The following is a 13,178-nucleotide window of genomic DNA, read 5'->3' as shown; positions in this document are numbered from 1 at the left end:
CCAATTCTCCCAGACAGAAAATGGAAAATATTTGAGATTAGAAATTTTCAGAGTTCTCCAAAAAGAAAAATCTAACAAATACTGTGTTCTCACATCAGATAACAGCAACCATACGCCAAGATAGGTTTTTGAACATTACAACAAAGGTGAATGATACAGACTGCAATTCGTAAGTCTTAACACAAACACATTTAAGTTGCTGTCATGAAATACATGAAAACCATGCCAATACATTGAATTCGAAAAGGGTTATAACAAGCTGAAGACACAAGACGGTTCCAGAAGCTTATTCCATTGTTTTTGACAGGCATATGACATGAGGTTCCCAATATTCAGGCAACTGAGGTTATCAATTTTCAACTTTTTTCCGCTTTGGCACAAACTGTCGAGCCCATATATGTTTCCCTCTTGTCATGAATTTGACTTTCTTGTTCCCATCAAGGACTTGGAAGAGTGTCACCTGTGAGAAAAATGTAACATGTGCATAGAGTGGTGGCCTTGATTCAATTGGCTCCTCTACACTTATTTCTTCTACATCTCCAAAGTGCCTGTGATATTAAAGAAATGCAATAAACAACCATGTGAGTCAAATACTCCAAAAACTATTTTGTCTTCGATTTGCATCATGTATATCTGGAAAAATAAATGTCTAACTTTCCAGAAACATCTATGTTTAGTTCAGTAGTACCTCAAATTTAAAATTTGCAAAAAGATAGAAGGATGTAATTATTAGCATATAGCACAAAGATAGAAGGATGTAATTAGAGTGATGGCTGAAGTTGTGTGTATAGATCGAAGGACATTCTCATCTTCAATACATTTTCTTTTTTTTTTTTGGCAAATGCCAAACAGTAAAAAGTGACATTTTTAGGCCAATACATTTAACATAATGTGCATGAGTTGAAATTATCATGTAAGTGGTTTTACCCGTGGTACCATCTTTGGAAGCATTAGAAAAATTTTCAGCATGGATACAATCGATTGGTCAAACTTTTCTATTTATAAGATTATATATTATGATATTAAATATAGAATTTTACTTTGTACCTCTGTCATTACACTATAAATATTTGTTTGTAATGATCTTGTGGCCAATACCAAAATTAATAAGAAAATATATTATTCGAACCCTTCTTTCCATTCGGTGAACCCAGAGTATCCCTAGTAAACTATATCGCTTGAGGTATTTTTCTTTCTCATTACAAGATTCATATGTAGGCACTTCAAACTATGATCGTCCAGACGAAAAATGATACTCGTATATGCATTTTACAATTTTCAGTAACACAATACGATTAGAAATCAATAATATGTTTGTATCTTGGAGGCCTAAACATTGAAAATTCTATATTTTATAATAGCATGAGTTGGTCTGTCCTGACAACCATTTTCTGGAGATGGCCAGTTCAATTTTCTGTGAACTAGCTATATAGTAAAGTTTTGCATGAAGCTTTGAGCAAATGTTTTTTTACCAGCAATGGGTGAATCATGGCAATCATTTGTACTGTCAATCTGTCATCACTTCTCAAGTTTATTATTGTCGGCTTGCTTGAAACTAGTTAACTGTTTATTACTTCGGCATGTTTGATCAGTGTGGTGAATATGTAACCATCTGACCTCTTAAAATTTATCTTATAGATACTTTTGTTTACCTCTAATCCTGATCTGTATGCGACTTTTGTAACTCTGAATGTAATAATAACTTGATTCTCTACTAAACTTACCAAAACAAAGGTACAACATTGCTTTATTAATCACTCTGGAACACAGGGTCATTGTTACAGTATTACATCATGGAAGTCCCAATCAATCGACACTTCCAACTAGATAACAATAACATACAACTTAGGAAGGTACATACATTGTTAACTAAGTAACTTTTACATTTGTAGTAGTAGTCATCGTTTACCCATATAGTTCAACAATCCCTCTAATGATCAATTAGTTATGTTAATTAGTTCATCATGTTGATCCTTCTAAGCTAGCTAGTACATTTTCATATATATCAATTATTTTGGACTACATATTTTATATTCTTAAAGTATAGGAGTGGTGTATATATTTTGAAGCTTAGCATGTTGATCCTATGTAGTGACTTTCTTTAATTTAGAGTTGCTCGATAATCATTCAAAAAGTAGCCAACCTATTCGTGGGACTACATAAAGCACTTTATCCCCTAATTTTTGTTTTGCACAGTATATCTTTCTTAATATCTAATGAATATACTATTTAACCACTTCTATGTTTTATCGTTTTCATATGCCATGACATCTAGGAATCTTAGGATGGGACTACAGACTTAATGAAACATTATTCAGTATAAAAGCCCATGTTTCAGAAATTAGTTAATAATATAAACTATAAGTACACTAGTAGAAAAATGATTTGTACATACGGTTTGAAAATCACGTGTGGGACATTTTTTTAACCGTTTGTGGAAGAATTAAAATCTTAATTTGTACAGATGATTTTTAAACCGTCTGTACAAAATATTTATACAGATGGCTCATTATTGGAACCGTCTGTACTAAGTTTTCTGGAGCTAAAAAAATCTAAAAATATATTTTTCTTACCTACATTAGCCCTCTATATTATTATGTAGGCGCGGTCGCAAGTCACACGATTTTCCACGCAAAATACAACGAGTGTGTTTTTAGGAGTCGAACCTGTAACCTCTAACCTCGCACAAACATTCCTTACCGTCTTATCTATCGTTCATTACTAATCATTATATGAAAGTAATCTATATAAGATATATGCTCAAAACGAGTGGGACACTATTAGTACAGACAGTTATAAACTTAGAATCATTTGTACTGTTTCTTTTTTACAGACGATTCTAATTTGGAACCATCTGTACTATTACTGTCAATAGTATAGACGGTTCTAGTTTAGAACTGTCTATACATTTTTTTTTATAGATGGTTCTAATTTGGAACTATTTGTACTATAACTGCTAATAGTACAGACGGTTCTAGTTTAGAACCGTCTGTACTGTTCCTTTTTGTACAGACAGTTCTAGTTTGGAACTGTCTGTATTGTAGTGTCCCACTTTGTTGCAACTGCTTGTTGTCATATTCTTAGACGGTTATAGTTTGGAGCCGTCTGTGGTACCCTTTGTAGAGACGGTTCTATAGATCTGTCTATACAGGGGCGTCTCACTAAATAGATTTTGTAGTAGTGGTAGTTCCTACTAAAGCTAGAACTAAAATAATTTAGTGGAATTACAAAATAATGAAAAGGGTTCCATTTTAATGGGAAGACTCTACCTCGGAAGCGAATTATTGCATCTTTGTTGCATGAAACACAATCAACAGAATGGTGATTGAGTTTTTGTGGCATGGTGATGGAGAGGTTGGGGTAACAGAGGCACCCGAAGACCTGTAGATGGTTGTATGTTGGAGGACGACCAAAAAAGGCTTGATATGGTGTGATGGGGGGAAGAGCCTTGGTGGGATGTCGGTTGAGAAGGTAGGTGGCGGTGTGGAGCACCTCGACCCAATCAGCTGGTGACATAGAGGCCTAGAAAAGCAGCAAGCAGAGAACATCTTTAATGGTACAAATGGCACGCTTGGCTTTACCGTTCTGTTGGGAGGTGTAGGGGCATGAGAGTTTTAGGTGAATGCCATAGGCGAGGAAGAAAGCGCCAGCATCGTTGTTATTGAACTCTCGACTGTTGTCACACTGGATGCTATGAATTATGCTGTGGAAATGGTTGTGACGTAAGCATGGAAGTGGAGTATAGCAGGTAGAGTATCGGATTTCAACTTGAGAGAAAAAAAACCCAATAATAGTGCATAAAATCATCAGGCATCACTAAATAGTATTTGTAACCAGAAATAATGGGTACAAGAGAGGTCCATAGATCACAATGAAGAAGCTCAAAAGGTGCACTAGTGCTAGAAACAGAAGAATGAAATTTGAGGCAAACACGCCGCCCAATCTGGCATGCATGATAGAGGGATGGTGCCATTTTATTTGTAGTGGTGGTGATGGCGTTGCTGGCGCAGAGACTGACAGGGCTGGTAGCTAAGGTGACCCAAATATGGTGCCAAGTAGTGGTAGAAGGCACGCTGAGGGTGTCATGACGACAGATGGGTTGTGCAAAAAATGGGTACAAGTCGCCGGAGCTATTGCACCCGAGAATCATGTTCCTAGTGCGAAGATCCTTCACAAAGAGGCTAAATGGGTCAAACTCAATAGAACAAAGATTATCAGTGGTAAATTTACATATAGAAATAAGGTTGGTAATGAGGTTGGGGAAAACTAGAACATTAGAGAGAGTGAGAGGCCTCGAGGCGTGAAAATCAACACGACCAAAAATTGTGATAGGAAGGATAGAGCCATTACCAACAACGACCAGAGTTCTGATTTTGGGGGGTAGGGAGAGGTGGGAGATGTTACCCGGGTCGACGGACAGGTGGGAAGAAGTACCCGAGTTCATAAACCAAGGTGCCTGCTACTATATTGATATGGCGTTCATGGCCTGGATGAGGGAGTCCCGATCCCATGATGGTGTTGAAGCAGTCGGGGTATTGTACGCACTTGGTGTAGTGAAGGCACGCTGAGTGTTGGACGTCGTAGGTCATGTTTCGAGAATTCCAGGACCGGTGCCAGGCCAAACTGGCGGCATAGCACCCATGGTCCAAGGGGCGCCACTGCCAGTGTTGCCTCCGTGAGTGCTCCGTCGTTGCCGCCACAGCTACGATGGTTGTTCCTGCCCTTGTTCTTCTTGCCATTGTTGCCATTGTTGCAGGCGGTAGAGGAGTTATTGGACCAGGTGCCATAGCCAATCGAATGGCTAGAGGAGTTGGCACTGGTTGGCTTGGCACCGATGGTGGCCACCAGAGTCGTGGAAGGTCAGAACATCGTGATCTTGAGATCATCCTCCTCGAGAAGGAGGAGGGAGCGGGCGTCGAGGAACTTGGGGAATGGCGTCTTGATCTTGATAACCGTGGTGATGTTGAGGAATGGCTTAGACAAGCTGCACAACATGGTGAGGATGAGGGTGTCCTTAGACACCGGTTGTTCGAGGTCGGCGAGGGTGTCAAGAAGGCCATCATATGTTAGGAGTAGGCAACGATGGTCTGATCACCCTAAGCGAAGTTAAGGAACTCAGCCTCGAAGGAGAGGACATGTGATGTCTTGTTGTCATGGAACAATCCCTCCAGACTGGTCTAGACAGCATGCGCAGAAGCACCGAGCATGAGGATGATGGTGAGGATCTCCTCGGAGATAGACGCATAGAGGAGAGAGAGGATTGTGCAATCCATCGACTCCCAAGCAGAGATGGCATTGCTGGTCTATGTTTTGGCGTCCGGCTTGGGGGAGGAGCCATTGATATGGTCCTTGGCACCAAACTTGCCGACGAGAACTTGAAACAATTCATGTTAGCGGGAGTAGTTCAGTGGGTGAAGCTCAAGAGAGAAGGGGATGTGCGTATGCATGTTTATGGTGGAGAGACCGGAAGTTCACGTGTTGGCCATGGTGAGGCGCTACGTGGGGGGTTGCTGTGCTGGCCTGGTGTGGTGGCGTAAGAGGGGGAGATGGTGGGTGCTGATCAGGAGGTGTTGGGCCTCCTGCGCACAGGGTGGTGGTGGCGCAGGAGGTGCTGAGCATGCAGATCTGGCGCAGGAGAAGATCTAGGAAGGTGATACCATGAAAGAGTATGAAGATGGGGAGAATGCTCATCTTGATTTATTCCCATGTAGTTGGCTGGCTTTTATAGATGTACAAGGTGTGAAACTAGGTAAGAGAGGTGTGAAACTAGGCAAGGGCTCAAACACTCTAAACTAGGAAAGAGATCAATCACTACAGCTGTAATTCTATATATACAAAAAAACCCTAAATATGGTGAGTGGTGGCTGGGGGATGCCGGGCCAGCTGAGCCTAGCAGCTGGGCCAGGTAGGATATGCATTTTAGCATTGCTAAACTTAGAAAAATTTCTCACAAAAGAGTAACCATGCAATGATTCAATAATTGATCTCTCATACTATTTCTTAGCTCGCGCTTTACAAAATTGTTTGCCAAAAGTACTCTTCTCTTTTTCAATATTTCAGAAGCTTGTCACAAGTTTATGAGTGATGCACTTTTTTTTGTTTCAGTAAGCAAATACAATATATTGGAATATATACCTACTCACCTACTATACAGTTAATATTTACTGATGTTTTAAAGTCACCAATGTTAAAATTCTCCACCGAAATATCTATAAGTAATATAAATTTGATAATAATAGATGTTACCGCATAAAGAAGTCATATAGTTCGTCTTTAGTAAATGGGTAGCCGTTGGAGAAAGTCACGAATAGAGTTCTCTCATCACGTGGCACACTGGAATGTTGTTGCTTCTGGATCTGTAGCAAAATATGTCAAAAAATTGAATAAAAGGTATAAGCTATGTCTCATCAGCAACATAATTGAACAAATAATATATAGATCAATTAGTGACTTATGATCATGATGGTTAAACTTAGTGAGATTCTTACTACATCATTTGGCGTATCCTTTAAGCTCAAGGTATCCAAAAGATTTGCCAAATGGTAGGTTGATTGACGCCCATCAATTGAATATTGCAGGATATGACTTTTTGGGGACTGCATACTTCTTGAACTCGTGCCTTCTTCAGGAGTATTAGTGTAGGAAGCCTTGATCTTGGATAAAAGATCCTTCTGCACGAATGATTAGGGTAAATCAGAACAAAAAATAATTTTCAAACTTTTGGCAGATCTAATTTTCAAACTGTCCTCTTACCGTGGACATGGGAACTTTATCCTTCATTTTCTCTTCGTGAGGTTGATTGATATGACAGATTCTTTCCTTTGTCTCTGCGATTTCTCGAATATCTTCTAAGGCCTTGTAACAGAACTTGTTGAGGTAGAAAGTAACTCCTTCAGAAGCTTCTTTATAAAAATAACTTTCTTGCGTAGATGTATCATTAGATTCACTGGATCTAAGATAAAGGGCTTCAATAAAACTTTTGCCGGCAAAAGCGATTGCCCGGAGTTGATTATTACCGAACGAGTCTATGCACTCAAGGAAATCAGCATGACCATTTCCTTCAAGCCACAACCAAAAGGCAATTATCTCCATGGAAAGGGAAGACTCAATCTGAAGAGAAAAGACCAATCGGGAGAATAGTTGACGCACAATCATATAGTAAGAACTAGTAGCATTTGATTGATTGGACTTCATGGAAGAAGGTGAAGAAAGATAGCAAAGAAGAGTCGCACGTTTAATATGGATGCAATGGAGAAGAAGATGTAATCTGGGCTATGGTTATCAATTGAGTAAATCCATAAATGTTCACACTGGGATGTTTGCAAGCACTCACCACATTTAATAGCCCACAATGTATGACTGGAGGGGAGGATAGGCAGAGGTGACAAAGAAGGAAACAAAGCAAAAGCTGTACTCATTAATGGTGGTCACATTTTGAGCACAACTGCCAAATAACTGATAAAAATTTGCATGCATCACCTTTCAGAAATTGGCACTTACAGAGAACTCATCAGTATATGAAAATTCAATCCTATTGAAAGGTATAAGAATAAAAAAGGAAAATGCATGAAAAAGTTGCTCATTTTTAATTCGAGACTTAATGTCCACATGCAAATGTAGCCACTGGAAGATAAAATTGGAACAAATTAATGTACCTCAAGAAAGAAGAAAATATGTGCAAGACTGGATCTGCATATTAGGATATATACTTAAACGGCACCCTTGACATTTAATACTAATGATTTGAACCAACCCTTAATGTAGAATAAGATGCATTCCTTTAAAAAAATCTATGGGGGACTCTGAACTTTTAAATAAATGTTTGAGTAAATTTTTTAGAACTACTAGTATCTTGTTCGTACTATAAAAACACACTTTTATGAATTCATTCCATAAAACAGGATGCATTACGTTTATAAGATTTAGAGAGCACCACAAATTCGTGCTAATTGATATTGTTGACAAGCTGGGACCACAGATGCACATGGTTGTTGTATGTGTTACCCTTTCAACATTCTTCACACCTTTTTCTTCGAAAAAGAACAACATTCTTCATACGTTGGTGAATGAGATGTGTTTTGCTGCCTCATTGATATGAATATGAAGCATCCTAGTTTTGGGGAACCAATACGATGCCAAGCCTTAAAAAATCCCTACAACTTCCAATCATCAAAAGGAAAATAGCTGACAAGTGCTAACCTATACAAGAGGTTGAATAGGGATGTAATCTCTACTAATATAAACTAGGAGTTTCGACGTGCATGCTACCAAGGTCCTATCTAATAAAAAACCAGAAAAAACCACGCCTCCCCTTTTCCATGACAACACATGCGCACACATGTGCATGTGCTTCTCATATCGACTCCTGCTGCATGCACCACCCACCTCCCTATCTCATGGCCCCTCATCAAATATGGCCGGATCTCTCGTGTTCATGGACGCATCCATTGATGTCTCCTCCGCATTGGTGAGGGCCAGTCCACTGTCTTCTCTGAGGACACGACTGCCAATACCTCTTGTCACACCCGGTTTTAAGGTCAAACTGAATGTAAACTATATGTATACCAGGATCAAGTTATATACATATAGTGACGTCATAAGTGAATAACATAAATAATATCCTTTATTACAGTGTTCAACTTATTACATCAATGACCCTAAGGGTCTAAAAGAAAAGTATATAGCAGTGGTAGACTTAGCACGGGGCACAGCTCCATAAGCAATCAACCGAAAAGCCCGCACGCCTAGAACTCAGCTCCATCTTCAGGGAACTCCTCGAATTCTACACCTTTTGAGAAGCAACATGATGATTCGAGAGAAAGCAAGGGTCACTATATGGAATACTTAGCAAGTGCGAGGAAAATATGACATGTGGGCCAATGCCAAGATAGACTTAACTTAGGGGTTTTAAATGCAATTTAGTAGTCAAACAGTTATAAAAGCAACCTATTTACTATGTGAAAGGTTCTCTAAAATTTGATCCAAGGTTTCAACCACTTTGCTCCACATCCAAGGTTCCATCCACCTCTAACAAAAACCAAACTCAAAGTTGAATCACAATTCCCACCAATGTCGTCCACTAGAACCAACCCAAAACCACCTAACTAATCATGTGAATGCCCATGCACACTTCTAAGGTGTGCACCAAGTCATGATCACTTTACCCACGAGTCATGATCAGCTCTTTTGTCGGTACCTGTTGGTACCTTACACACTTCTGATGTATGCACTGAGAGATCACTATGATGCCTTTCCAAAGAGTCCCTCCACTCTAGAAGCCCCCTCTTGTGCCTAGTAGTTCCAGGAAGTAACCATTCCGTCCCCTCACTTTCATTTGGCTCATACACTACTGGGAAACATCCACTTATTTGGCAAAGCCATACCAATATAAGCCTCGTGGTTATACTATTTTCATAGGTGGTCGCTCCATGAACTGGTGCTTAATATGGTTTGGGAAAGACCACCATCATCCCAACAAAAGGGTAGTCACCATTATCCCAACAAGCCCACAATCGCCTGGAACACATCCACAGGCCAACCAATACGACAACACTTGCTCAGACCCTACTTTCCATGTGCACTTTTACCAAAGTTAGCATCATGATCCATATATCATTAATCAATTCATCATTGCCTATACTACCCATGAGTAAGCATGACTAAGCATGTTCTACCTATACCATGATAATTATACTACCGAGCTATCATAACAATCAAATGCTAAGGTTGGCTAGGGCACAATTTTAGAAATATTTGGGCATAATAATCGCCCAAATCGGAGCTATGACACTAAAACTACGGTTAAACAAATTTTAAACAGCTGAAAAGGCAAACTATTTTTAGAATTTACTCTAATTTATTTGAATTTATAAAAGGTCAAAACCATTTTTTATAAATTTATGGAATTATTCTATAATAGAAAACTAATTAAAAGACTAACTAAAACTTATCTAGAATTTATTTACATTTTGAGGAATTAAAACAAACTTTTTTTGCATAGAGTCTAAGCATTTATTTTACTGAAGAAAAACTATTTAAACATTATTAGGATTATTCCAGATTTTCTAAAACTATTAAAACATATATTCTAAATTTTATTTACATTTTAACACTAAAAGATGCTAAATCGAATTAAAAACTAATTACATAAATAAAATTATATTTAAAAACTTTAAATAAATTTATTCTATCGATAAATTTTTTTTAAACATTTATCTAATTTATAGAATTTTCCTATAATGAAAACCATATTTTTGGATGAATCGGATTTCACGAATTACTTGAATTAGTTTCTAAAGGGAAAGTCTAAATATCATGCAAGGTTAATGCCACACGATGACATGGATGCTGACGAGGCTCAGGTTAGCTGACTGGGTTGCCATGTCGGACAACTAAACCTATGTGGCACACATATGTGGCAACGCTGACTCGGCGCAAAACTATTCAAATTGGAGCCACACACTATGGATCAAATGGTCGAGATCATCTACACGGACTAGTACTCATGCGATCTAATCTAAGCCATGCATGTGAGATCCGACGGCGGTGAGATAGCTACCTTGGCTTTGGAGATTCGATGGAGACGATGACTAACTGGAACAACAGAGGACGGTTGGAAGAGGGTAGAGAAGACATTGCGATACGCGGAAGTCAATGGCGAGTGGCATAATGCGATGCGGGAATGACAATGATCTCGTTTGAAGGGGTTGTGGGCATTGGGGAAGCTTGGAGTAGCATAGCAATGATCAGCTTCTATGGTGATGATTCAACGGCTTCTGGAGCTTGGTTATGATGGTGAAACTCGAAGAGGAAGGAGGTTTGGATTGTTGAGAAATGGGTAGGCTGCACTAGCACAAATCAAAATTTCTCTACCGCGTTTAATCAGGAAATCATGCAAGTAGAGGGTTATAGATCATTACCACTAGATGCACAGTGCAACAGAAGAAGAATTGGAGTAGACCGATCCAACTTCGTGTGCGTCCTCGACCATCCCTGACCACATGCACCGCGTCCTCAACTAGCTTCGACCACGGGCACCGCGTCCTCAACTAGCTTCGTGACCATATAGAAGAAGTAGTCGATCATGTCAACCACCTCATTGACCATGAACAGGGAGCCTCGACCAGGTCCTCGATCATGATGAGGAAGTAGTCGAACCCGTCCTAGTGTCCTTGTCGCCGATCAGCACCGCAACAATCACAACAGTGCCTCCATGGTATCCACATGTATAGGGATGGAACGTCGTGCACCGGTGTGCTAGCACCGTGCGCTTGACTAGGGTTTCATAGGGAGTTTGGGAAGATGTGGTGGCCAGGGTTTTGGTGGCAAAATCAACTCTTGCGCCCACAGCTCTGCCTCCTCTTATATAGAGTATGCTAATGGGCTTTTAATCTCATTAAATCCCATCATTACTCTAAACCCTAATGGACCTTTAATCATATTAAGTCCCACTTGCAGATCCAATCCGCATACACAATCGCCTCTAGGGTATATCACCAATAGTCTATCACTTCCACTAGAGTTAATTCATGCAAGTTCTAAATTCCATCCCTTTAAGTGTGTGACCCGTTAGGTTCATGTGTAAACAGCCACTATCTAGAAACCCTTTCTGAATTGCAAGTCAATAGCGCTACCTAGCAGTACATATTGACCGCCGAGCGCACATAAAGATCGTATCAGCTGAACCTTGATATACACATGCACTCCCTTTGCCACACGATATTAGTCATGCTCAAGGTGAGATACGTGCCATCTTTGTGATAGCTAAACCATTCACTCAACCAAGCAGTGAATTCATCATGATTAACTCCTTAATCATATTGGCATGACCATGCACTTTCTCAATCCAACTACCTTGAGGAGCCCAGAGATATCTCTCCCGTTATCTAGGAGGGGTAAATTCCATATTGATCACTCATATCCCATGACATGTTTCATAACATACCCGAAAGCAACCTTTATAACTACCTATTTACGGAGTAGCGTTTGGAAGCCCCTAAGTGTGTTACTACACATTCTGGAATGAATGACAATCTCAGGTCAAAGGATTTTGGAGGTACATCATTCAAGACTATAACTGATGGTACAATAAATAACATCCCAACAGTGTCTCAAGGTGGATCTGTCCAACACCATGTTCACTAACATGTGCCCAAATTATTGATTTGATATCTCCATATCTATGATCCATGAAGCATGATCATCAATCAATCATAGAAGTGATACAATCATCTCCATGATCGCCTTTACGACATATCACCAAAACTTTACTACTTGCACTAGAGCCAATCACATAGGTATCCAATACCTATTGCTCGATAGTGCACCTTCTTTCAGGTTGTATGATAAGATAAACTAACGGATCTAATCTAATGGGTATCCAATACCCATTGCATGTATTTACATCACTTCTCCATTCAATTCAAAATGATATATTCATGCCAAAGTACATGCCTGAAATTATGGTGGTACCAATGTTCCTAGTGCTCGAGCAATTGGTCTACTATGAACAATAGAGATCCATCAGACTCAACACATTGCAAACCACATATAACTCAGAAACTAATTTTCTAATCCAAGTAATCTCCAATGTCACTTCAAAAAGTGGTGGTGTACTTAGTTATAGTTGTAGAATAAGCAACAGTTCTTGCATCCAACATTTCTAGCTCACTGTTTCATCTTTTACATAAAACTAGATTCAACACCATGATTCCTTTGTTGGTTTGGAATCTAGCGTCGATGTAACCATTTACAAAGACATTTTTCTTTCCTCCAAACACCATGGTCACATTCGCATTCTTATCCAGTACTAGAGGATGATTTTTCCTGATGACTATGAACATGACTTGTGATTGATATTAAGATTTCCCTGCTCATTGGTGTCACAACACACTGTGTCTCGCAAAGATTGATGTTACATGGAATTAGCAAGAACCCTTACTTGGAATCCTACATATTGAACTATTTCAATAACTTGTTAATGTGCGTTCTTCAGCTAAATCTCATTAGCCTTTTTCAGGCATTTTATTCAGGATATCATGCTCATCAGGTGTCACCACACACTGATTCTCGCAAGTGCCTACACTTTGGCCTCCTTTTATTTATCTCTATAGATCTTTATGCCCTATTTATATTATCTTTCCCATAACTTCTTCTTGAAACCATTTCTCAATGAAGAT

The 13,178-nt window shown here is 39.3% G+C and overlaps 1 protein-coding gene across 1 annotated transcript; it reads right to left on the bottom strand.

The window, feature by feature from the left end:
* Positions 1–349: 349 nt before the first annotated feature.
* LOC133890549 (uncharacterized) lies at positions 350–7,155 on the bottom strand. Its single transcript, XM_062330966.1, has 4 exons — positions 6,754–7,155; positions 6,492–6,671; positions 6,247–6,356; positions 350–548 (listed from the first exon to the last, which is right to left on the bottom strand). The coding sequence occupies exons 1-4, from the start codon at positions 7,153–7,155 to the stop codon at positions 350–352; spliced, it is 891 nt and encodes a 296-aa protein (XP_062186950.1).
* Between the last annotated feature and the right edge of the window lie 6,023 nt (positions 7,156–13,178).

This window comes from Phragmites australis, chromosome 14, assembly GCF_958298935.1.
Source record: "Phragmites australis chromosome 14, lpPhrAust1.1, whole genome shotgun sequence".
In the NCBI taxonomy this organism is placed as follows: Eukaryota; Viridiplantae; Streptophyta; class Magnoliopsida; order Poales; family Poaceae; genus Phragmites; species Phragmites australis.
Note: the sequence above shows the minus strand (reverse complement) of the source record. Positions and strands in the feature narration are given on the sequence as shown.

Bases quoted from the DNA above. Each gene is read 5' to 3' on its own strand.
- LOC133890549 (XM_062330966.1), bottom strand. From the start codon at position 7,155: ATGATTGTGCGTCAACTATTCTCCCGATTGGTCTTTTCTCTTCAGATT. The intron at 6,672-6,753 runs GTAAGAGGACAG...TCATTCGTGCAG, and splicing joins ATAAAGTTCCCATGTCCACG to AAGGATCTTTTATCCAAGAT. The intron at 6,357-6,491 runs GTAGTAAGAATC...ATTTTGCTACAG, and splicing joins TAAAGGATACGCCAAATGAT to ATCCAGAAGCAACAACATTC.